The sequence below is a fragment of the Cyclopterus lumpus genome, chromosome 6 (assembly GCF_009769545.1).
Source record: "Cyclopterus lumpus isolate fCycLum1 chromosome 6, fCycLum1.pri, whole genome shotgun sequence".
NCBI classification, from domain to species: Eukaryota; Metazoa; Chordata; class Actinopteri; order Perciformes; family Cyclopteridae; genus Cyclopterus; species Cyclopterus lumpus.
This window is the reverse complement of record NC_046971.1, coordinates 14,639,400-14,666,606: the sequence shown is the minus strand read 5'-3', so window position 1 is coordinate 14,666,606 and position 27,207 is coordinate 14,639,400. Positions and strand designations below refer to the sequence as shown.

At 41.9% G+C, this 27,207-nt stretch overlaps 1 protein-coding gene across 4 annotated transcripts in view; it reads right to left on the bottom strand.

The window, feature by feature from the left end:
* LOC117732621 (transcription factor Maf-like) overlaps positions 1–27,006 on the bottom strand; it is a 64,965-nt gene extending 37,959 nt beyond the window's left edge. For 2 of the 4 annotated variants that reach the window (XM_034535668.1, XM_034535666.1), the window contains exons 1-2: positions 25,799–27,006; positions 18,572–18,642 (exon numbers count right to left, since the gene is read on the bottom strand). In XM_034535668.1, the coding sequence (XP_034391559.1) occupies positions 18,615–18,642; positions 25,799–26,775 (1,005 nt within the window). In that variant the 5' untranslated portion in view covers positions 26,776–27,006 and the 3' untranslated portion in view covers positions 18,572–18,614. Of the gene's footprint in view, positions 1–10,505; positions 11,015–18,571; positions 18,643–22,133; positions 22,240–25,798 lie in introns of those variants that run through there. The other 2 variants (XM_034535667.1, XR_004609617.1) reach the window with 2 other exon arrangements.
* Between the last annotated feature and the right edge of the window lie 201 nt (positions 27,007–27,207).

The window sequence follows — 27,207 nt, the reverse complement described above, 5'->3', positions numbered from 1 at the left end:
ATAGATGCTAGCAAGGCTTTTAAGCTTCAGGATAGCAAGACTTATTCAGAAAGTTAAACATTATCTGACTTCCACCATTGGTTTAAATGCAGTAAATTGTATTGATCCCAGAGAGGAAACGGTGTCATTGCAATGTAAAGTTCTAACAAATGTGTTTCTGTGTGTCTGTGTGAAACTGTACGTCGGTCTCTTTGTGCTCCTTATGTCTCAGCGTCTGTGTCCCCATTTGTCTCTCCGTCTCGGCCTCCTCTGCCCTTTCCGTTTGTTTGTATTTACCACTCTGCCTCTGTAGTGTGATGTCTTAGGCTGTGATTTTTCTCCTCCCAACATTCCAGTAAATACTCAGACAAAATGCAACGCACTCCGAGGAGCCTCAGGGCAGGGCAATCAATCAGGGAGAAAACAACGCAGAGATCAGGCTGTTTCTGCTCCATAAAACAGCCTTTGGAACAACAGCAGCCATTCAGTGTCTGGGATGTTGAATTAATAATATCTCACTTTCTCTTCCTGTATTTTTTCCGCCATGCTCCCTCTAAATCACTATATCAAAAAACTGTCACAAATCCTATGCTGAGAGCTGTAAACAGCACTTGTGACGGTGCGTCTTCTTTACTATAATTCACCCAGCGGGTTGTCATCAAAACCACTCGAGTGTTCCCGGAAGACAAAGTGGTGGTGAATAAAAGGCACAGAAACTGTAACAACTCCAAACCAAAACCTGAGCTTGAATCCTGAACCTCTGGTATACAATGAAAGTCAGCAGAGTGTGTTCTGTACTTACAGGCTATAGGATCAGGGATAATGTCGTATAAATATTTGATGGTTTCCTAGCAGGGCCTTATATGGCTGAGAGAGTGCAGCATTAAGCTTGATGATCAAGGAGAACTTCAAGGTATGCACACATGCAATCACAAAGACACATGCACACACACGTACACAGAAACACCTATACATGCAATGCAATCAGGCATGGCCAACACACACACACACACTTACTACAAGGCACACACACATACAGACATCTCTGCCGGTCTGTCTCCCTCTGCCCTGCATTGGGTTTCACTTCCGATGTGTGCTTGGCTTACAGATGTTGATCATGTCTTGCTGAGCTTGCAGTGAAAAGACAGATTCTTTACATCTTTGAGAGCACCGCTCGTCTCACACAGCAACTTGTTATACTTTGATAGAAACCGTAGAAGTGCTTTGAATATCTGCAGAGTCTGCTTGATTAATGTACTATAAAAAAAATATGTTTTGCTCTGCTAAAATTGCTTATAGAAATATTGTTGACAACTGTCTCAAACATCACAACGCATTTCCTCTAGTTAAGAGAGAGATTAACGCTGCCAGAGAGACGGAGTTAAATTGCTGAGCTGTTATAGCTGCCCCCTCTACACCTCTAAAAGAAAGTGTCCAAATTTCTCTCTATCTAGCAAGTGTGAAATGTCAGCCGTTGTATAATCTTACAGCGATCAACCCTTCTGAGATCAGCGAGACAAAGAGTGTTTTTCTCCTTCAGAGACGTATGCAGATGGCAGCTGATGTATGATATTAACCTTTGCTATCCTAACTCCTGTCTATACTACCCCCACTTTCAAACACACACACACACACACACACACACACATGCATGACATACTAATCATATTGATCCACCTTTAAAAAGACAGCCATGTCGTTTTTCTTCCTCCTGGTCAAAATCTGCGTAGTTAGGAAGTGATGCAAAATCATCTCATATTTTATTTTAAGTCAAGATATATTACAAGCATATATTAACTTTTCTTGAGCATATCAAAATAAGTAAACTTGCCATATGTGCAGTATATTTTACACAAATTAATTTGATAAATGTGCCAGTCCTCGAGTATTTTCCTCGTTTTGGATTGCTTGTCAGTGGCAACATTTTTTGAGACAAATGGCCTCTTCGGCTTTAGTGTCGCTCCTCGCTTTGTCTACTTAATCGTCAGTCTCAAAAAAGAGCAGAGGGAGGATGAGAGAGGAGGCAAAGTATAAAAACAAATTGGCGCAGAGGGATGAGAGTGAGATATCAAAAGACTGGATGGTAAGGGATGAATGAAATAGAGTATCAGACGTGCTGCGGTCTCTGAGGTCAGGGTCTATATCACTCTCTGCTTCTGAAACAACAACCACCACAACAAGCACCAGGGAGCCAACCAATCTGGGCTACTGCATTGTTCACTATCTGCTGAAGAAAACAGCTCGGCCTCCCTCTTCCTCTCTCTCTCTTTCTTACACACACAATCACTCCTCACTGTTCATATCTGGAGAGAGAGAATAGAGCGTGTTCCTTATTGTCCCCTTATTGGTGATGTGGGGGTGTGTGTTAGGGCTTGATTGTTACTGGTTTACATAAGGGTATTAAACTCTCGCATAGCCCTATCTATCTGAGCCAGGCAGATATATTTGTGTTGTGGCTCCTTTATGCATTTGTTATTTCCAAAGAGGATTGGGATGCACCAGTGGAAGAGAGGATAGATAGCCTGCTGATATTACCCTCTTCCTCACTCCCTCACTTCCTCCTTTTTCCTCTAAAAAAACAACTCTTGTGCATTTGTGAGCGTGTTCAAGTGTGTGTGTGTTTTTGTGGTGCCGCCAGAAACAAAAGAGGGTAATTAATTAAAGAGAAGTGCACTTTGGCACCATTGTCCTGTCCAACAACTCTAACAGTGTTCAGCAAAATAGCATTCAGTGATATTATTCGTAAGAATAGCTGTTGTTTCAATCTGAAATGGTCTGAAATTAGGGATGTATTAGATAAAGATTGTGTAGATGCATTTAGCTAAACCAACATAATATGCAGAATAAAGTTTGCCAAATGTTTGTCAAAAAATAACATACTGTGCATGAATACAAGTGGAGAGAGGGACACATTTTGCACAAATAATGTAATGCAAATTGCATCTTTTCTTTCCCATTTCTGTCATTGTTCTGCTTATTCCTGATTGAGATTTTACATCCAAAACAAAAGATCAGCATATAAAGTATGTATAGTCAATGTTAATGATTAAACTACCTAACAGTATGTCAAGTAGTTGAATTGAGCTTAAATATTGATCGGCTACAAGATATTGTGTGCATGATAATGCATCAGTAGATATTACCTAGTGATTAGTGTTCGTCAATACCATGTTAGTTAGTAACATGCTACAGTAAGGTGAATGGGGGTGTGGAGAGGACTAAAAGAGAAGAAATGCACCTCTTCGTAACTTCAAAGTTGTCTTTCCATCTTGTTTGTTTTAGGCTGGCTTGCTAGTGTTAACCACTGGTAATTCTACACAATTAGCTGTGTTTTATTCAGAGGGTATGTGAACCCTGTGGCTGGGAGGATGGGATTTCATTTATGCAGTCACCAGAGCTAAGCTAACCATTGACGGTCAGTAAATACTCTTAGAGCGTATGCTTGTTAAACCTCAATGTCTTGTTTTCTGTCTACACGTGTTAAATGCAGACGATACCACTTGTGGGTGTGGAGGCTGCTGGAGGCTTTGTTGCTGCTTATAACCACATGACTGAGCTGCGTATAAGGAAATTAATGCACTACTACTTCCACCACACATTTACACAAATATATAACAAATTAGAAGCCTGAAATGAATTCTGACTTGGATCCTACGTACGCATGCTTAAGAAGGCAGCTATTATTTGGAGCATTCCCCAATCTGCATGTGTCTGTGCACCTCTGAGGATCAGGCAGGAGAGGTTAAATCAAAGTGGAGTCAATAACTTCATCCCTTCCTCCTGGTGTGCTTGCTGTGCTGCTGGGAACCCCTGCTGCTTGCTCTCTGACTCTTACTCTGACTCTGAAACAGGAGGACAGGATGGGGTTCAACACGTTCACCAACACTAAAGGAGGGAAGAGTCGTGCTGCTAATACAGAGAGTGATTTAAGACTGTGGCACACAAATATAGAGACGGACAATAATCCACACACACACCGAGAGAATGGCTTCCTCACTGTGTCTGAGAATGATAATGAGCTAAATTCTCTTTTTTCCCAACCTGAGAGCTTTAGTCCAGTCATGGCCACAGCCCCGGCTAAATCAATATCATCATCCATAATCTTTATTGTGGGATGAAACGCAGCATAAATCAGCACAAAGCATTTCACACATCCCTCTCTGAGCAGCCTCCAATTGCATGCAGCATTCTCTTGGGCCGACAACGCAGTCCTTCAGTATAGAAAGGTTGTCTTACGGGGTCTCCAGTCCCTGCAGCTCAAGCATCATATCAGATACTTGTTTGGTGGTTTTGATCGTGCTCTGTCTGCAGCTGGTGTAAAAGTTGAGCCAAGAGAGCAGTGCAGATGTCTATTTGTGAGGAATGAATTGTCATCTACCTGGAGGCAATTAATGGAGTGGGATGATGTTTAAGTTGTTAAATCTTCCTTTGAAAAAAGTGTGAGTTTAAGCAAGACTGAAATTTGTGTGCGTGTGTGTATGTGTGTGTGTGTGTGTGTGTGTGTGTGTGTGTGTGTGTGTGTGTGTGTGTTTGTCTTTCTTCCAGCTCTGCTCTCTTTGAGTGTGAGTAATGAGGTTTGGAATAGAAAGCTTAGCCAAATCCTCTCATCAGTCTTCACTCTTTCAATAACCAATCAGCAGGCTAATTCAATACCCAATCCCAGGTCTAATAGCATCCAGCCGAGAGGAGAACCAATGAGAACTCGGCTAATGGACCTTGGGGAATAACTAGCTGGACAAAAAGTTTGTGCAAAAAGAAGACAGAATTTATTTCGCTTAAGAAAATGTACTGTCGAACGATCTCGGTTTGCTGTCCAATCGCCTGCCACTATAACTTTGAAGCAGAGGAAAAATCTCTCATTAAACTGACATGTTGGTCTCCTCAAACATGTCAAAAGAATGACTGTGATGTTACATTCAAATTAGCAGCTAAACTTAAAAGAGAGATATTTTGGTCAATTCCCTCAGTATCTGAGTTTAGTACTTGTTGTATTATAGAATTACAGCCTTGTTTCAGAGTTATACTGCGCACAGCTCTATGACATTTAACATGCAAACAGATTCACATCTCCCTCACTCATCTTTCGCTCCGGAGCTGTGGATGGTGGGTGCATAAGTGCATGGGGCTGCAGGAGTGCCCCAGCCATTGTAGTGCCACAAATCCCCCTTCCTGACATGCACTGAATAAACTGTCACAGGCGTTATATAGTGTCTCCATAAAGCCTACCATCAAACAGTTACTACCTCCATCGCTTCAGTCCACTGCACCAACAACACAAACAAATCACACAGCGGTGTGTCCCGCTGTTTTCAGGTGAGTGTGTGTTTGTGTGTGATATGCCGTAAAGTGGGGCGCATACATGACTGTGTGTTTTGATATGATCATACACCATATAACCTACTATCTCTTGCTCGGTTGCAATCCATATTGACCTCCCTTTCTCAATCTCCCTTGCTTTAGCTTTTTTTTCATGGTGCATATCCCGTTTCCTGCTTTTCTGCACAGTTCTGTCCGTGGTCATTAAAAGGGTGCATTAGCATTCAACACATTTATTTTTGTTGTGTGATCCAAAGGCTGATTTAATGCAAGCGTTATTGTCCACCATGAAGACAGAACCTATTTAAAATCTAAGTTAGGAGCCCAGGAAATCGATATTTTTGCAACAATTTGAGTTTTAAATTTCAACACGCTATCACAGGAGTGATAGAACAGGATTCTGGGATGTGTACGAAATCATTCGCGAAACCAAAGCAAATCTGTAACTTATGAAAACAAATCATAAATAAAATAACCATAACGACGTTGAAGGCGTTGAACATCACACACTAATGATGTACTGTACAGCAGTGTGAGTGTGTGATGAGGAAATTTCCCTTTAATCTTCTTCATGGCTACATCATCTTTTATTGGTGGACAAAGTGAATCTCAGCTTCGGCCCCGTAGAAATGACAATTGATTTGCAGGTTATTTCCTGCTTCCTGTGAGCTAATTGAAATAAAGTGGGACGGTAAACTCAGGCTCTGCAGCATCTATCAATACTGCAGCGAGCCTTGTGCCTACTGCTGAGCCTTAACAGTCCCACAGAATATGCGTTTCATCGCTGGCCTTATCACCATGCCTATAGTTTATGTGTCTTTGTGCTACCTGCTGTATAAGGGCCATTTTAATGACTGTAAATAAGCAAAATAATAAGGCACAATGTATGGCAGCAGAATGCGTAAATGCTCTGCATGTGTGTATGTGTGTACGTGTGTTTTTGTGCTTGTGTTCTGTAATGTCTGAGTGGAGTGCAAGTGGAGTTTAGCAATAAACTGAAATGTCTCTCTCCCTCAGTGTCATATCAGAAGCATTAGTATTAGTATTGGGATTGTATCAGATTTATATTAGCGAGTGGGTGCACTCCGCAGAGGATAATTATGGGTACGTGAGTACATATCTTTATAGACGGAAATTAGAATAAGAATAAGATACTTTTGCATCCATGACTTTCTTGTCTCAAATGTAACCTCACAGTCCTTTTGCACACATGCACGCACACACACACACACACACACACACACACACACACACACACACACACACACACACACACACACACACACACACACACACACACAGATTAGTGCATAAAGCCTTTCCCCATCAATTTAATTATAATAAATATACAATATCCAACAGTTCACATCTGTCCAGGTGTATGTGCAGCAGGAGAGAGGGAAGGAAACGAGTCGGTGCTCATGTATGGAAGACAACAGAAGAATGTTGACGTGTGTGCATGTGTGTATGTGCATGCTCGGGAGCTGTGTTTTATTTACTTATAATATCCCAGCTGTCGTCAGCAGCTGGATCTTTACACAGATTAAACTGGTGAGTGTATGGAATCCCATGTAGAGTACAGTGTACTCACTTTGAGATAATTTACTGGAGGAATTGAACAAAAACTGTCCAAGACTTGACATTTCACGTGATCCAGGCCACAGAGAGACTACACTTTTTGTTTAAATTGCATTCTTTTGCAGATGCTTTTGTCCATACTATTGTTTAATGCTTTTAATAGACCATATGTATAGGGCAAAGCATAGATGTCTCTAAATTAATTAAAATAGTGCTTCGAGGAAACCATAATTCAGGAAAGAGATATTGAAATGGCTTGAAACAACAGTTCACCTTCTAGCTGCTTTTCTTTCGAACCACAGTAATGATTTCAGCCGGTGTCTTCCTGTGGTCTGAATCAAACTCTCGTTAGACTGCAAGATACACTAAATCATCATTAAATCTATGCGCATATTACCTGTGCTGCTACAATTAGCTATGAATCTCATTTAAATTCCTCATATGAATCTCAATTAAACAAAGAGATGTAAACAAACAGGCATAGCATTGTAAATGTGCATGTGTACACACACACACACACACACACACACACACACACACACACACACACACACACACTGCACCTGCTGTTATCATTGCTGTTGTTTTAAATGTGTTCAGTTTAATTAATTTGTTTTGATACTTAAGACAAATCCTTTACAAATCCTCATGTGGTAATTAACAATTATCGTACATTTAATAAGCACACTGAGATAATGAAACAATTAGAGAGAAACAAGCTGTTTAAAGATTGAAGCAGTGCTTTGAACTAGTGTATATGCTTTAATTGTCTTTCAGTGGCTTCCAACTTCAATGAGCTAGCAGATCATAATAAATGTCCTCACAGCTTACAAATCAAACACCCTTCAAAGCAGAACCAATAAATTATTACTTGTAGAAAATATAAGCTTTCAATGGCGCTGTAATACCAAAACACAAACACACACTCATCCACACACACATTCCCCTTTCTCCCTGGTGTTATCACAGGGGCCAATTAGCAGGGCCCAGCTTTCTGCTAAGGCATGCGTCAGGGGACCTATAGGGAGGCTGCGAGGCTGCGAGAGGCCTCAGGGTAGCAGGAGAATTATCACTCTTTTCATCTCTCTGTCTCTTAAGCATCCTTGCATACACATATCCACTATCTGCTCGGAGCGAGCACATTCCCTTTCTTTCTCTCCTTCTCTCTGGTGTTTTCGCCAAGCAGTCCTCCAGAGCAGCAAACAAAGGACAATCCTTAACAGTGCATTATGCAAATAGTCCAAGCTAATTTACTCAGGTAAGGTGGCCAAATTGGAGAAGATTCAATAAACATATGCATAACCTCCACGTACAGATGAGTCAGTCGATGGAGTTCACCCGTAACCTTTGATCCTTCTGAACTGTACAAGAAGGACAGCTTTGTGTGTGTGCACTTTTAGGCAATAGAAAGGCCAAGTCATCACAATACATGCTGATCAAAATCTGCATCTATGTTGCACTCTGTAACGTGAGTATTAGTGATGGAGTGTTCAGGGACACCTAGCAGATTGGTAGAGCATGCTGGGCTGAGTGTGTGTGTGTTCTTGCAAAGAGTTGTATCCCCATCACCCCCCTCTCCATCCCTGCATCCTTCTTTCTTTCATCTCATCCCCATGTGGCTCCCTACTGAGTGCCTAGTAGGTGGCTCGCACTCACACATACACACACATGCATTGGAGGGGGGTGCTGGAAGAACACCTGGACACCTGTCCTCTGTCAAGCTTCCGTCTACCTGTCTGTCTGCTACCCTGTGGGCTGATGTCTTTCTTTCAGACAGATGGCTGAAGTCAATGCAACAAGCTGAAATGTTGTTGAACGGGACAGAATCTTCCATCTGAGGGGAATAATTAAGAAACAGGCAGAGAAAATAAAAAAGGTTTTGGTTATGGGTTAGGAAAGTCATTATGACTGTAATAATAGTTAAAACAAAATATACACATCTGTTATGTCTGTTAGGATTCGTCCATACGTTTTTTATTTTTATTTTGTATTCCTGTGTGTGTATTTGTGGGTGTGACGTCGACGGGGAGACAGCAGAGTGGAGGCAGTAGATAAGATAAGTGCTCTTTATTTCTGACAGAGTCATTTAGCTGTGGATGAAGAGAAGAGAGGAGAGGACAGGGAGGAGAGAGTTATAGTTATGGAGCTGTCGGAGGTTTGGGAGTGTTGAATGAAATGAGGTCCAGGGGAGCAGAGGGAAACAAAGGTGGAGAGGGAGAGAGAGTGAGGCTTCTACGTGACCTTGCAGTCACAGAATCAGACAGATGAGGGAGGGGAACCTGTTTGCTCTAAATCATGTGCCGCGCTGTTTTTTCCTTCTCTCCCTGTAACTCAGTTAACATGTCAGCCTACGGGCCACTTGCTATATCTCCCTTCTCCTCAGTGCACACCTCTGAATCACTGTGTTCCTCACTCTTATTCCCCACAATGACTGAAGGTGTACATGTGTTTTAGCACTACATTGTACCACACACACACACACACACAGACACACACACACCGAGTTATAAAAGGTGTTTCTTGGTCATATATTTGCTTGTATTGAGGCATCAAACTGTCACAGACCTCCTGTCTCTTTTGCCTTTTTCTTCTCTCTCCTTCTGTTCGTTGTATGAAGAAAAAGTATTTATTTTCATTTATCAAAGCCTTTTTTGTACCCTTGAGAGAGAGAAAAATTGCAGTGTCTGCAATTCTCAGTGTGCTTGTGTGTTTGTGTTTGTGTGTGTGTGTGTCAGGGGGATGTAGAGCAATGCCGGGGGTTATTATGAAGAGACTGAGATGCGACAGGAGATTCCTCTGATTGGGAATAAAATACCATCTTATCTATTTAAATAAACCCCACTGCGACTTCATCAACACACAGACACACACACACTATAAATAAGAAGGCATTTATAGAACAGCACAAGAAAGTAAAGACATTCACCGAATCTCACGCACACACAAACACTGCAGAACCCTGCAAATCTATGCATGTAAACAAACACGAGAGCAAATTCACAAAGGGATTTGTAGTAATTAAATTGCAATGATCGCCCTATTTTAGCTTTCACTTTGAAGATGAAAAAATAGTGAGGAAAAACAGTCCTAATAGAACATGAAAAGAACATATAATTATTCAAAGGAGAGTAGTTACTGTAGGAATACAAAATAAAATAAACAAATAAAAAGGTTTCATGCAGTCAGCAGAATAATGCAGAGGAATCATTAAAAACAAAATCATGTTAAACTTTGATTTTGATTCGCCAGTGGATTACTGGTGAGCTGCGCTGTGATAAACCAATCAGCTGTGATCATCCTGGCCTCCAAGACTAACCTGCTGACCTTTGACCTCTGGCCGACCTAAAGAGCAGAACCAACAAGAGACGTGCAAAAGATGCAGCCGAGCAGCACAAGTGTGTGTGTGACAGTAAATAGTGAGAAGAGGAACAGTGATGTATGTTGGTCCTGCAGAGTCTGCAGATGTTCACCCCAAGTGGTCTGATGCTAATAACGTTCCACTTTTTACAGGCCCTTTAATAACAAACTCAGCATAAGGAATTGGATTTATTTTTATCAATTAAAATCTTGAAAACGGCTTTGGATTGATCATTTTTGATTTGACAAATATATGAATATAGAAATATGTAGCAAAAGCACTTTAAAAAAAAAAACAGTTTTCTGACGTAAAGGTGTAATAGAGCTTGCTGCCCGTCACAGACATTGCATTATCAATATTCCATTTATTGCACCTGCTGTGCGACTTTTATGATGCTTTATTTGCACTATTTAATGTATCACACATATAAGTAATAGATAGATAGACTTGACGGAGCCTGTGGCCAAATTCGGTATTCACACAATTACCCCAGTGCAACATTAAACATGGATTATGGACAGTGCACACAAGCATCCTCGTGTGTGACGAATTCCTCTGATTTATTACTCTGAGGGGGGAAAAATGGCGGTTTGCATGTAGTGTTACAGCCTGAGGCCCCTTTGTAGAAACCCATTTCTTGTGATGGGTTCACTACCACTTTAAAAGTTGTACAGGCAGCATGTAATGCAATGCAGCATGCTTGCATCGCTCTTCCATGTTTGCTCCTCCTGCCCAGGTGTCTCCTCCCTCGCTCTCCCTTTCTGTCCCCATATGTGTATCAACCTTGAGCCAAATGAGAAAGAGAGCGATGAGGACGGTTCCTATATGTCACTTGCATGCAGTGAAATTTGAGATCTGGAGGAACTTCTTCTGGGAGTAAATCAAAAGAAATTCAATGCACAAATCCCCAGGCACCCCCACTCCCATCTGTTACATTTATAAGAAATGTGTATTTGACCTGACTGAACATAAAGTAACAAGATAAAAGAAAAGAAATACATTAAAAAACATTTATTTGCATAATGTATGACAATAATTCAAAACTAAACCCCCTAAAACATTCTTCACAGAGAAAAAAAATTTTTTTTACAAAGCATACAGCTTACATTACTGATGTTACTAAAAAGCGAGTAAGCAGCAAAGATCACACCGTCCTCTCTGCTGGAAAAAAACTGAAGATTTTTTTCCATGCTAGAGCGACTTTGGCAATACTTCACACAAAATACACACTCACAGTCTTTGTGTACAGCTAATGTGTACACAATGTATTTCTCTCCCTAGAATAGCTGCTCCTGGCGCACGCATTCGCTTTATGATTATAATACTGGTAAGACCGTGGACAGCAGGGTCGTGCCTCTGTTCAATACAGCCTTAATACACACACACACACACGCACGTACTCTCACACACACACGCGCGTGCGCACACACACACACGCACAGAGTAACTGCTGATTCTTGATCTTTCGTTGTCATATTCCCTCTGCAGCAGGAAACCTGACTGACACAACTTCTCTCATTGTAAAGACATCTTCTTCTTTCCTCGTCTTCTTCTAGCCCATTAAAAACATTATTTTCCCCCCTTTTTTCTTTTCTTGTCATGAATCTTTAATCAGCCTTTTCAAGTGAGTGGGCAGGCTGAGACACTGCAGAGCACTGACCCGGGCCACTAAAACACACACTCTGATGTCACTTATACAGTCGCTGCACAGGTTAGACCCCGTCCACATCCCAGGAGTACTCGAAGACTTGTGTCTGATCAGCAACTAACGCTCACAGTTCCGGTGGAATTCACACTTACTATTTCAATCTACATTCTGACAAAAGAAAGGATGTTGATAATTAAATCCCATTGTTTGGTATGTGGAATAGCTGCATGCAGAGCCTTCAATGTGTTTGCTCTCCTGTTTAGACTGAGAGGAAATCCATCAGCAGGAACCCAAGAGAGAGAGAAAGTGAAGTGAGGGTTGTGTACGAATGGTCTCTGCATCTCTTTCTTTGTCATGACACAAATGCATTTGCTTGTGCAGTCGTGCACTCAGCTGCACACATGAACACACACCTCCAACAGTAAATAAAGTAGTGCAGTCAGGTCACAATCACAGTAAGACACACAAACGACTACCATCTGTCTCTTTGTCTCTGCCTGTAGGAGTCAATGAGCCTCACTGGCACCAGTTCATACTACACTGCCCAAACACAATAACATTCAAGATCATGTTTTAAAATATGAAAGAATAAAATATCTGTGAAGGGGTACAGGCTATTCATTATTCCTCTCCCTCTCTCTTATCACTCCCTTGTTTCCTCTTTGGCCAAGTCCGTCCCTCCTTCTCTTCCTGTAAATGAGTGATTTATCAGCCTTAATTGCTGGCAGTGGTTCATGTGGTCATGTGACCGCAACATGACAGCATGTGATAAATACACCCTGAAAATTAAACCCTGCTTTGCAAACAGAAACACGCATTTCTTGCAGCGCATCTGCAGAGCGAGAGTAGATGCTGATAAAAATAGAATTGGTCTAAGAAAAGCATCGCTTTAGAAACAAAATCTCAGCTCACCATGTTCTTTAAAAGCAAAATGTTGTCGTAATAAAAGACATTTATCAAAGTGAGGCAAAGGGCAAAAGGGAAAAATGTACAATCAATAATGATAGACCAAGGAAATCTATTGTTATAAGTGTTTCACAACAGTGCCCCGTAACCACTGAATGGACATGAATGCACACACACACACACACACACACACACACACACACACACACACACACACACACACACACACACACACACACACATACACACAGCTTACAGTAGAATCTATCACTGTAGTTCACATGTGTTTCCTCCTCACAGGATGCTGACTGAAGGGCCAGCAGTGCTCAGTTCAAGCATCTTATTGTTACATGGAGCCAGTTCTCAACCACTGACCTTTTTATTCATCGCACTATACATTGTTAAAATAATGTATGAGGTGTCTCAGCCAGCTTCATTGTTTTGTGTTCCACACAACAGAGCTGTGTGTGTGATGTGTGTGTGTGTGTGTGTGTGTGTGTGTGTATGTGTGTGTGTGCGTGCGTGCGATACATGTTTGATGTTAGGAGACCTAACAAAAGCATTTATAAACTATATCAACAATGTTTGCGTGTGTGTGTAGTGACATGCAACTGCTAGAGGTACATTTAAGTATTTAATTGTGCATGTTGTGACTGATGACAGGGGTTCTCATCACCAGTAGTGCTGCGTATGTTCTGGCGACATCCTTGTGGTCCTTGATTATATACCGGCAGTAAAACACCTTTATTGCTGTGCTTTTGCTGCTGTCATGTGACAAATGCTTTTTCTTAAAGTAAAGTCATCTTAGGTTTTGTGGGTTCAAAATTGTAAAAACTAAATTAAACTTTAAGTTAAAATCAAGCAATCAAAATATGCAGGCAACATGATGTAAATATAGATTTTAACTACACAAAGAGAATATTTTCCAAACGTGTTCTCAGGCTGTTGCAGGCTGTTAATCATCCAGTTTAAATGTACTTTATGTAATGTTTTAGCTAGAGAAAAAAAAATTCTTGGGTTTTCTGCATCAATAGTTTTTTCCCACCAAAAAGGTAATATCTGAATATTAAAATTGGAATCCATTAATGAACTGCTTAGACTCAAACCTGAATATAACCTAATATCTTTTTATGATGAAACACATAATTCAGGAGACAGAATGAGAGAGACAGACAGAGAGGAGGGGCGAAGGCAGACAGTAGATAGAGGAGCATGGAGCCACTCTTACTGATACCTGACAGACTGTCTGTCTACCTGCAACATGTTACACCTTTGACCTCTGCAGGAGTCGTACGTATAATGGGACAAGACGATTTCACAGTTTGAACAACAACAGAAGCATCTATTGAGAACATAAGTCTGCGCCGCTTGTGTGTATTGAATTCTTTTTGGAGGTTTGCATATTGCATATATACATGCTTGTGTATAAACAGGTAACAGGGGGACCTCTGCACCTTCTCTTCCTCCTTCCTTTTTATTTGTCTGTATTAGTTAGCTCCTTCTTTGCACTTAAAATGAATGTCATCCAGCAGAAAATAGAGGCTGGAAGCTCAAATTCAGCACTTTCCCAGCAGCCTGGTTATTTATCAAACTAACAAGGAGAAGATGCATCCCGTTTCAGCCGGGCCCAGGAAATATGTGCCATTAAAGCCCAGAGCTAGTGTTTGAGAGCCAGGGAATAAAAGTGAGGGTGTCAGGGACAGGGGATGGACGGCATCGCCAGCAATATGGATGCGGAGAGACCTGCAGACACATTTATATAAGGGACAATAGATGCACTTCAGTAGAAGCGTGAGATGTGAGAGGAAATACTCTTACTGAGAGGAAACACACACACTCCGTCTACCGATGGCGCAGCCACAATACATATTCTGCATGTGCTATATGAAGTGCTGATTCGCTCATGGCTATAAAAGACAACCCTTTAGGGGATACAGAAGACATAGTTTGGAGCTCTGAATAAATCATGTACTGCAAGAGTGAGCTTAGTTTTAATTTTCTCTTGAGGAGCTGGGTGTTGAAACACGTCCTGAGGATTGTTAGTATTGTGCCGTGTTAACATCTCTATAGCATCAGGAGCTAACGCCGGAGTGTTGGAATTCAATTAGACGCTGGGTGCAACGCTAAGCAGCTAGCATTGGGTAGTCACCGCAGGGAAGAGAGGGGATGGTTACGCGAGGGGAGCGAGGAAGGAGTGTGAGTGGGTGTGTAAGGGGAAGGAGGCTGCGGGGAAGAGGAAGGCCCTGGGCTGCTGGCTGCGGTGATTCAGGGGAATACATTATATCACACTAACCTCCGGCTGATCACAAGTTCCTCTCTCAATCATGCTGTGAACACACAGTCACAACCTCAGGACAACAGTGGCTCTGAGGCTCACACACACACACACACACACACACACACACACACACACACACACACACACACACACACACACACACACTCATACATACATACAGTACACGCAGTGGTAGCAGCTTTTCAACTAACTATGTTTGAATAAAACAACACAATCCCGGTTTAAACAACTGAAATATCAGAGAGAAAATTGCATATTTAACATAAGTTGAAAAGAGGAGCGCGTTGATGTTAAGAGGTTTAGCTCAAGGGTGCAGTTTTGTCCTCAAGTATCATCTTGTCTGTGGTTAATAAGAAAGTAAAAACACATAACACATTTTTAAAAACAATCCAAACCTAAACACAGTTGTTCTGTGTTCAGTTTGTGTATCTTTAACGGCAGTGAGTGACATATTATTCCTTTTTGTTATTTCTAATCCAGACCCCAATTCTACTTGCTTCCTGTCTTTTCAGACCAGGCCTAATGATGAGCATACATCCTGTTCATATCCTCCCTGTCATTTGGATTTTCTGGATTGAGGGATGGCGTCTGTGTCGCTATCAAGACTGTAACAGTGTAACGAGTCTCACACTGAGCAGCTAGTAGTTATATATATCCCAGGCAGTAAATGGATAGTGAAGTGTCAGAGAATGGAGCAAATCCTTGTCGCTGCGAAACACAAAAGAACCCAACACAGCTGCAGTGTTTTATAAGTGACAATTCAATGTTTAAATTACCGGTGGGTTATTTATTGTTTATCATCTCAAATCATATTGTGGAATTTTGCTTCAGTATTAGAAATCATGACATACAGTTGTGTTAACTATGTTCATTATTTTAGTATTTTGTGAGAAGTTGAAATGCTGCAGTTTGATTCCCATTACAATATTGTCCAACATTAACTAGCCTAAACAGATATTATGATATGCATTGAACATCAATCTTCTGCATTATTGATATTTATATTTTTCAGCCAGTCGCATTTTAAGCTTTGATATGAACAAACATGTAATGACAAAAGCTTTTTAGGTGTTTCCATACACAGCCCATTTATCCACGCAAGCACTTAAATAAGTCCTCTCTTTCTTCCTTTTCCTTACACACTCACACACCTTGATGTGTCTGCGTGCATCTGTCCTTCCTCCTCTGGCGTGTACAAAAACTTGACCTGCCTGCTGTCAGCCACAGAGGCACCTTGCGTCCCTGTGCCCCCTCTCCCCGGAGTGGCCGACTCACCCCGTCACCACGAGGGGTAGACGAGTAGGAGGAGGTGGTGAAGGGATGACGGGGGATAACGGGAGAGAGAGGGGAAAGTGAGGTTTGGTGGGAGGAGCAGGGGGGAAGGATCGTGGAGGCGTGGTGGGCGGGGGCTCTGAAGATTCCTCTAATGTGCCCTCTCCACTCCCCTGCCTGTGACCTCAGAGCTCCTGACAGCCAGAAAGTGCTGAAGCATGCAGGTGTCTTAACGCTGCAGCCACACACATGCGAGCGCACAAACACGTGCTCCACTCCACACACACACACACATATAGATGCAGGTGTACTACCTTAGCAGCCTGCATTCTGTAATTTGTTACCTCTTCATCATCATCACTTCATTCCTCACTGTATCAGTACGTCACATATAAAATCATCGCATTATGCTGTCTATGTATAATTGGTCAACGGTATAAAAAATGGAAAGTGATGGAGTGCATAGCAAAGGCAAAACAAGCATGTGCTTCACAATGCTGAGCACACGAGGAAAGTAGAGTATACTGTCTGCTGCACAGTAAAATTAACCAATGCTGAGACTGTTGTTTCCTCTGTCCAGACTGTGCTGTGTAAAACCTGAGGTGTCCAGAGAGTGTCCTGTCCTGTTCTGTGTGTGTGTGTGTGTGTGTGGGTGTGTGTGTATGTGTGTGTGTGTCTGTGTGCGTGTGTGTGTGGGTGTGTGTGTGAGTGTGTGAGTGAGTGTGTGTGAGTGTGTGTGAGAGTGTGTGTATGTGTGTCTGTGTGCGTGCGTGTGTGTGTGTGTGTGTGTGTGTGTGTGTGGGAGGGGGATTAGGGTTAGAGAGTTGTATTACAGTGGTGATGAGTCGCCTGGCTGCGAGGCTGATACCTCAGCAGCACCCAGCATTGACCAGGCCTTTAAATAAAGCCTTCGATCATCCAGCAGCAGAGAAGGTCACCGCCTGCCTCTGGTTACCCTGCCTGTCTGTCTGCATCCATGGCCAGGAGCCCCTTTCTCCCTTTCTCCCTTTCTCCCTTTCTCCCTTTCTCCCTTTCTCCCTTTCTCCCTTCCCTCGCCTCCTCACCTCCGCCTGTTCTCTCACCCTAGCGTAAATGTTTGCATTCAAATCCAGGTTCCTTCCTGTCCTCAATCCCTTAACTCCATCCCTAACCCTTGCCTCGACTCCTTACATCGATCCTTCCTCTCCCTCTATTTTTTAACCGCCAACGTGAGAGCGCAACAAACTAGCCTTCGCTTTCCCTCCCTCACTTCATCATCCTGCACCATCCTCTGCTGTCCCTCCATCCGTCCATCTGCATGTCAGCCAGAAATAAAAAATAATGTAGTGTTTGTCTCCGCAGAGAGAGCTGAGAGAGTGAAGGAGGTCAAAGGGTCAAGCCAAAAGTTTTGGCATCATCCCATGAGCACTGCGCATGTCACCCTCCTGTCAATCAAACTGCACTGTCAGAGCCCCAAAGCAGAAAGCTGCACAACATCGCACACGACAAAGGTTGCCGGAGTGTTTGAAGAGCTAAATGTGAAGTAAGAAAAATATCTAATAATGAAACCCTCCCTAGTGTCTGCTGTCCCAAATGAGTGCTTCCTTATTACATTAAATCAATATAAAAGAGTGGACTATTGAAAATATCAAGATGTCATGGAGCTACAGATTTCAGGCTCCTGTTTGAATTGTTTTCTTCTGAAAGACGAACAGAGAGCAGGTAACAGGAAATGTGAAAATGTAAAATGTAAAATTACTATTCATATTTCTACGTTATTGACAACTACGAACATAAGTAAACGATTAATTCAAAGATAAAACATTGTGCAGCAATTCTGTTCCGCATTTTCAGTATTATTTGTATTTTTATATTAAAGTATATATCAAATTATTTGCTTGGATGCAACCCATTTTGGTTTTTTTAAATATAAAGTGGACTTTTAGGGTATAAAGTTGAATGTAAATAAAATAATGAAATATACCTACATTAATTCTGACAACCTGGTTGTAATGGATCAGTTACTGAGTGTGAACATTATGTGTTGTATTTTGATAAACATACAGGAGATCATCACACTTCTGCTACACTGACCATTTAGTATTTTTGTTTATATTTTCACATTTCTTTAATTTGACATTAGTTTTAGATATTTTAACAATGTATATGACATAGATTAATTTGTGCTGTAAAGTAAAAGAGTGTCAAAGATTAAAACCTGAGCAGGACAAGTTACCTCAGACTCCAGGGTGGTAGGACGGAGAAGTCATAGCTCTCGATCACAGATGGAGGAATTTTCTTGACGTCCTGCGAAAACAGGAAACAGAAATGTGTTAAAAACCCAGCGTGTAACACAGGAAACTGCTGTAGACAAAAACACTTACTTAATGCATATTACATTAAGTAATAGTGTTCATGAATTAAGAAAGAAAGAGCAAAGCTAAAGCAAAGAGTAATATTATTCTTTTTTGAAAAACCAATACAACTTTATCTGAACAATAAAATTGTGACCTATTTCTTTTCTTCAAAAATTTACATATATCTGAATTCATAAAAGGTTGAACATCAAACTTTTAAATTCAAGGCTAACAATTTAGATTAACAGTTTCAAACATTTCATATTTTTAACCAAACAGACAAAGACATCAGTCATTAGATTTAAATGAAAAGTTTCTAATTGTTTTGCAATTTGGCTTATTATCATTAATACATGTTATGCACACTTCTAACACACACACACACACACACACACACACACACACACATTGCGTGGTCAAAAGTATATCTAAAATACATTTCAAGTTGTAACATTATGTTACTACAATGGTTAATAAAACACTGTAATTCTATAACCACCCTTTCCTCCATTCAAAACGGTCAATTTTGAAGTGCATTATTTAAAATAATTAACAAAAATACAGTGTAAATGTGTAAATGGAAATTAATGTCAGGTCCGTTAGTTTACGAGGACCATATCTAGACGTTTACATTGATTTGGGGTTTATGCATGTCTGAGGTTTGTGTAAGGATATAAAATATGTACACATGTTAGATTATGGATAAAGAAAACCTGCTTTAAAAACCAAATGACGAATCATTCTGAAAAACCTTTTGCTGGGTTTCAGTGGAACGAAATGAGGCGAACGAGCGACAAAGTATATTAATGCCCCCCCAATCCATCTTTAAGCAACAATGAGGGCCATTCATTTCCCTGTAATCCGATTCACACTGGTGCCAAATGGACTCTGACCCATTCAGCTATACAGGAGCTCACAGCACACAAGTCTGCCGTCACCTGAAAAATGCTCTGACAAATCAATATGGACAGACCAGACTCTCACATGTTCCTATATAGTTGAGAATGTACAGTTGCAGCCGCAAATCAATCTGCACATAATCACACACACACACACACACACACACACACACACACACACACACACACACACACACACACACACACACATATGTAAACACAAACAAAGATATTGATAAACACACCATGCCAGAAACAGAGGAACATTTACACACGCACACACACACACACACACACACACACACACACACACACACACACACACACACACACACACACATATGTAAAGACAAACAAAGATATTGATAAACACACCATGCCAGAAACAGAGGAACATTTACACACACACACACACACACACACAACATGGCAACGGGTTGTGGGGTCAAGGCCTTTCCCAGGTACAAATTAAAGGGAGAGGAGAGACTTTGGAAGAGCTGAACAACACTGTGGGTCACCTTGCCTGGCTAAGAGATCAATGTCTGTTTGACTAGCTGAGAGAGAGAGAGAGAGACAGACAGACAGACAGAGAGAGAGATAGAGAGACAGAGAGAGAGAGAGACAAACACAGAGAGAGAGAGAGAGACAGAGAGAGAGAGACAAACACAGAGAGAGAGAGAGAGACAGAGAGAGAGAGGGAGAGAGACTAACTGCAGCAGAGGGGTAAATCAACTCTCTCGCTTCATTGAGATGCAGGTAAAACACACAGGGGTCGGGCTTGCTTCCAGCTCCACCCTGCATAACACAAACGTGTGCATGCGCAGACTTAAACACGCACACATTGACAAACATAATGCACTCAGTTTCCAAACACCAAACACCCTCGCCACGTCCGCTGCGGTCCATACACCACTCCACTGACTCTGTGCCCTGCAACTCAACTCACTGTTGAAAACATCAACACAGCCTCAGCTATGTTTATCCGTGAGTCAGAATATTGTGATCACATATAATTAAAACATAATTAGCTTTCATCTATTGCCCTTTAGTGATGCATTCTGAGGAAAGCTTCTTATACGAGCAAATGCAAATCTAATGTTTGAATTCTACTGCAACATGCACGAGACACATTACATGTGCCCGTGCACGTTCTTTTACAGCTGAGCATTTACAGTAATCTCAATTCAACACAGGACTATAGGATTGGATTCAGACAATCACATTAACTTCTCTCTGCCCATGCTTCCATTTACTGGGGAAAAAGAATCACAGTGTAAAGCCAATAAAATACATACAGAGGCAGCAGCACACACCTTCTTTACAGCTGCTGCATTCTTACCACATGCACAGCCACAACAGGAGCGGACAAGTTAAATTATTAGGGTTTCAGATAAATGACACATAACTCAGGACACTGCAAGACAGAGAGAGAGAGAGAGAGCGAGAGAGAGAGAGAAGCTCTGGCATTGCGGGTCTAGATGATGGACGGACCACAGAGGAACATAAATGCAGCTGATTTAAATCAATTTAAATGTAAATGTTTATCGCATGGAGTGATGCAGATGCGGATTGAGTGGAAGAGATTGAAATTGTTTCCTCTTTTGAATGCGAATATGTTTTGGACCCTTTGGGGGAGCTTCTCATGGGGAAGGGAGCGCTCACTGGGAAGAAAAGAAATGAACGCACACAAAAAAACGTTGTATTACTAAACAAGACATGAGGCTCCAATTGTTACCACATCATTTTTAGTAATACAAAACAAATAGTTTTTGATTCAGCGATAGTCATGGAATGATAACATAATGGATTGAATATATTATTATTACTGACACCTTAAGGTAATAATGCTTTTTTCAGGTAGAGTTTTCAGAAATAAACTGTTTTACTGCTCTACTGATTATAAGAAAACCAACTCTTATTATAGCAGTGATAACTCAAAAAATAGGAACTATTGGAGCACCCTGAGCTGTTCAATTCATTAGGGCATTACTGGTAAAGAAAAAAATAATGCAGCTTGAATTGTTTGAGCCTTTGGCCTTTTGAGTTTTTCTGAGCTAAGTGAGACTATTTACCTACATTTATTTAGATTTCCTTTTGATTGACACACGCTACAAGCCTCACAATGTCATGATACCATGACTCATTTCTATAGATATAATGCACTCAGTTGAAGCAGATACCACCCTTCCTCCACAAGGTCAAATAAAAGACAATGCTGGCTGGTTATTGAGCACTCTCACAAATAGACACTAAAAAGTGCGCACAGCCTTTGTCCTATTAATTTTGAGGCATTAAAGTGACGCACATGATGATGATTCAAATGTCAATACTGATAAATTTCCAAGTGATTTCCCATAGTTGACCTGAAAGAGAAAGTCCAATATTGTGACAGCAGACAACTACATTATCTTTAATAACCTAATCATTGAACAGACTGCAAATGATCACAGTGCAGAAGTCAATATAGTGGGCCAGAGAATAGAATTACAGCCGTGCTAATAAGATTAATAATGTGGCGTGTCTGTATGCTATATGTACTCACTTTTTCATACCGCACAAATGAAACAGAGGAGGCAAAAAGGCAGAGAAAGAAGCAGTGAATCTGGCAGAAGGTTGAGAAATGGGGAGGCAGCGCTGAAATATTGTTTCCTGTGCCTTCTGTCCTCCTTCAACACAGGAAGTGAATCAGTGTGACTGAGTCCTCCAGCTCCTTGGTGTGTTTAGAAGTCAGGACACACACACACACACACACACGCACTCACACGCACGCACACACACACACACACACACACACACACACACACACACACGCAGAAAATATCCCACACAATTTCCACCCGTTCAATGATCAGCACTTTTCCCCTTTGTCATTCTACACATTGAGTAACGAAGCTCAAACACTGGAAACGTACGAACCATTACAAAAAGCAGACGTCTGTCCCCAAAACATTCCAGGTAAGACTGTCCTGAGTAAAATCCTGAGACTCCACCGAAAACTCAGCTGACCCTATCTGCCTCACAGAAGAGAGGGGTGCCATGGAAGAAGAATAGCATCTCCAGTTCTAGGTTATAACACAAATGTAATTAAATAGCACACTATATTGACCTAATCAGATAGGAAGGCCATAAATTAGTGGACACATGCTCACTAAAAGGCCTTCTCCTCTCAGCTACGACGCATCTCTGATCGTTTATCATCTAAAAGGAGCAGGAAGGCAGCCAGCATCCCCCTCCCCTCCCTCCACTCCCTCCTCTCTCTCTATCTATCCCTCTTGCTCTCTATCGCTGTCTCTCACTCACTTTTAATCACAGAGAAAATCATTCCTCCAGGCATGAGAGGATCATGCTCTCCCATCTTGTCCCTCACTCTGGGCTTGGGAGCTATTGCAAGTCAGGTGTACATGTGTGTGTGTGTGTGTGTGTGTGTGTGTGTGTGTGTGTGTGTGTGTGTGTGTGTGACACTGTAGTAAAGGAGAGACACAGAGTCTGTTCAGTCTTGGACTTCAACTTTGCGTTGAGTCACACCACCGCTGGTGCATTTTCAAGTTTCCATGAGCCACACAGACAAAAACAAAAAACATCTCCTCCTTATGTTCATACACACATCAAGCCCCCAGAATCGCAAAGGTCCTGCAATCAGAAAAGATCATATCTACACACACACACACGCACACATGCACGCACGCACGCACACACACACAGACACACACACACGCACGCACACACGCGCACACACACACACACAGTTGTGGCAGTGACCTTGTATGGCAGCCTAAACCAGAACACAGCTTTTATCTCAGCCATTCTGCTCTTTTGGATGCACTGAGTTCATCAGGCTGCATTTAGGAGGAGAGTTTCAGTCGAGCAGAGGGAGGTTTTGGAGCTGTCAGTCGCTACAAAACCAAATTACTCCAAGTGCCTCCTGTGGCTTTTCCCTTCTTATCAGCATTTATACGAGTCAAATAAAAGATATTTACACTGAAGCGTAAGTGGTGGATTGCCTAAATACCTCGCATGTCATATCCACAGCTACATATTACTGTGACCATTTTTAGTCTAACCAGAAACTAGACAATTGTTATTATATCACCGCAGTATTATCATAACGCGTTTGCCTGCAGAAAGTTTATTTTTAGGCGGCATTATTATCAGGGCGTCAAACTTACAAAATTAGACATATTTGTGCATATTCGTACATTTGATTATTTTGCCATCTAGACCTTTTTCTCTGGTCGATTTTAAGTGAAACTTTCTCCGGACAATATACAACAAGTGGACAGCTACCGAGTAAAAAGTGCAAGTTTACTCTAAAATCAATCATTAACTCAGAATTTTCTAGGACAGCTGCAGCACAAATATAATAGGCCCTGTGGCTAAAGTTAATTTATTTCTGAAATACTAAGCTTTGTGGTCCGATTGTCTTAGGGTTTTTTAAAGAGAATTTAAAGAGTGTTCTGTCTTTAATTACGCAACAGGTGAAGAGCGTCCCTTTCTTGAGAAGCAAAATAAGAAAAAGAAAATACTTTCCCCGTGCATTTTTCAGCGGAAAAAAGAATGAAAACGCTTAATGAGTGAAGGAATAAAACGAGTTCAGTGCATACATCCGAACTGGGCTTGATGCTGGAGCTGTTCTATTCTAATTATGCGCCTTGTGCGCAACATCTGCGTCGCGATTCAGTCCAAACTCAATGTGTATGAACAGATGTTTACGTGATGACACTGACAGTTACTTCTTCTGTTTATATTTCAGTTTAGATTTAGAGGAGATGAAAGGGTTGAAATAGTGTGGTGTCGCCTCAGAGACACAACCAACATGCACAACTAAAGAGAACAAAAATAACAAACATTATCCGGAGAATATATTTGTTTCCATTCATGAAGGTTTATTGATGAATGGTGTTTTTATTAAATTCCATTTTTAAAAGTGAGCACGATGTCTGCCAGTTCATCGTAATGTCAAGGCGATACATTTGACTGTTTAGAAATCATCACAAAAGACTTGGTGCTTTGCTTAATTTCATTTCCACTTCCAAACAGTTCAGATTATTTTCCGAATAACACCCATATGGGTTCTGGGTAAACGTAATGTTCCTTAAATGAAAGGAAGACACATTAACAACGAATTGCAGAAAGAACAGATCATTTGTTTTTTGGCGTGACAAAGTTGTCTTTTTCACATGTATTTCAATAAATGCATCACACTCTGCTTCTGTTCTGTTCGAAGCGTGTTATCCTCAGCCCCACTTGTTGATCGCAATAATCTATTTGCATTTGTCAAGAAAAAATATAATTGTTTCTATTAAATTGTCTGATGTTGCTCACCTTGATATAATGTTGTCCGAGATATACGTCAATATTGTGTATAAAGTTGCTTTATTCCACAATGTTATTTTCCTCACAGGCTCCAAAAGCAGCTTGTATAAAATTCGGGGGGAACTTTTATGAAAGTGACGGAGGTTCACAGTTTTTTACAAATAAATCCCAAAAGGAGATGAACAATGCAGTCATTGTATAATACAATCATCATACACACAAAAACAAGTAAAAAGAAAAAGGTAAAAACACCATCCGTACATGACCAGCATGCATGGCTTCACATAACTGTTACAGTCTGACACCACACTTCTGCTGTCTGGATGTCTTTGATATGACAAATAGGATGGCTGATATGAAAATGAGTTCATTCATATCCAATATGAATTGGCTTTAAACTAAAAACTAAAATAAATGTACAACTAAATAAAGCTGCTGTGCCTGAGGTTGTTGAATTTCATAAAACTATTTTTGGGTAAAGGGGACAGGATGGACGAGGTGCATGGGGAGGCTGTAAGAGCGGACTCAGACAAGTGTTAAGTCATTTTAAGCAGTTTATCTAATCGCGAATTGTACAGAAATCTTTGAAAATATTTGTGGAAACCATATTCTTATTCAATCATTTAAACATGCATATATCTATATTAGTAGCCAGATATCCTTTGAAGGTGATGAAACAAAATTTAAACAAGACCCTCGCCATGAAACCCAAAAAAATATTGAAATACAGAAAGGTGTAAAAACCCGTTTGTCCTTAACTAACGCAACTTAAACAAAACTTAAACTCAAGCACGCACAACCTATTTTTTTTTTTTAGCTGCGTGCAAATTAAAAGTTTGTTTTCGGTTTCATTGTGAGGGTCGGTCATTAAAACTTATCGGCGCCGAGACTCACATGAAAAACTCCGGGGATGAAGGGTTGTTTTCACTGCTGGATGCTCCGTTTTCTCTGAAGCCGGTGCTGATCAGCTTCTCGTATTTCTCCTTGTAGGCGTCCCTCTCCCTGGCCAGCCGGGAGATCTCCTGCTTGAGGTGGTCCACCTGCTGAATGAGATGCGTCTTCTCTCCCTCCAAGACATGCCGCTGCTGGACCCGCTTGTACCGGCAGGACTGGGCATAGCCTCTGTTCTTTAGCGTCCTCCTCTTCTGTTTCAGACGGATCACCTCTTCTTTGCTGACCCCCCGGAGCTGCCGGTTCAATTCCCGCACTGACATTGTCACCAGCTGCTCGTCCGAGAACCGGTCGTCCAAGCGCAGGTGCTGGTGGTTTCCCCCCACGCTGCCGCCGGATTGAGACCCGGAGGACGGGTGGTGTGCCCCATTGTGGTGGTGGTGGTGATGGTGGTGGTGGTGGAGGGGATTCCCGTTCTGAGCTGCGGCTGCAGCGATAACCGCGGATACCACGGCGGCCGCTGATCCCATCTCCTCCCCGGCCATGGCGCCTCCTGTCCCGGCTGCGCCGCCGAACTGCTGCCCCCTGGCATAGCCATCGAAGGTCTGGAGCTGGTGACTGCTGCTGATCAGCGCCTCTACGGCGTCCTCTGGGCTAAAGCCCAGAGCCTCGGGGTTCAACTGCTGTTGGTACCCGGTCATCCAGTAGAAATCCTCCAAGTGTCCCTTTTGCTCGCTCCCTGATCCCGGACTGGGCGCCGAGAAGCTTGGCGAGGGGGGAACCGAGCTGCAAGGCGTGCTCATCGGGGTGGAAGATAGGGATCCCCCGGCGACCAGGCGGCTGCACTGGCTGATGCTGCGATCGGGCTCCACCGGCTCCTTTTTCACTTCAAACTTCATCAGATCGAAGTCATTAACATATTCCATGGCCAGGGGACTGGTGGGCAGGTCGGAGTTGCTCATTGCCAGCTCTGATGCCATCCTCTTGCTGTTGACAGTCCTCCAAAGGGGGTGAGGAGCACCTGTCAAAGTGGGCTGCTGAGACACGCACTGAGCCAGCTTGATTTATTTATTTATTTTCTTCAAAACCGGAGAAAAAGTGGATTTTCACGCACTAATTGCGCAGCGCAGGTTTTGGTTTTGTGAGTCGATAAGTTTTTTTTTTCTTCAGCCTGTGTTGCACAGACGCATTGGAGCAGCGCTGTTTCCTCCCTCTCTCCCAGCGTGCGGGTGTCTGAGCGCCGCTGTCTGTGTTTCTACCATTTAACACTTCATGGCTCCTTTTAGGATTAGTGCGCCAATTTGAGGAGGTTCACGCACGTGTCCCGGGCAAATAGTTGCTTTGTGGAGAAAAAAACCCTCCACTCTAAGATTGATAGATATTTTTCTCAGGCATCAGTCAGCCGACGAGTT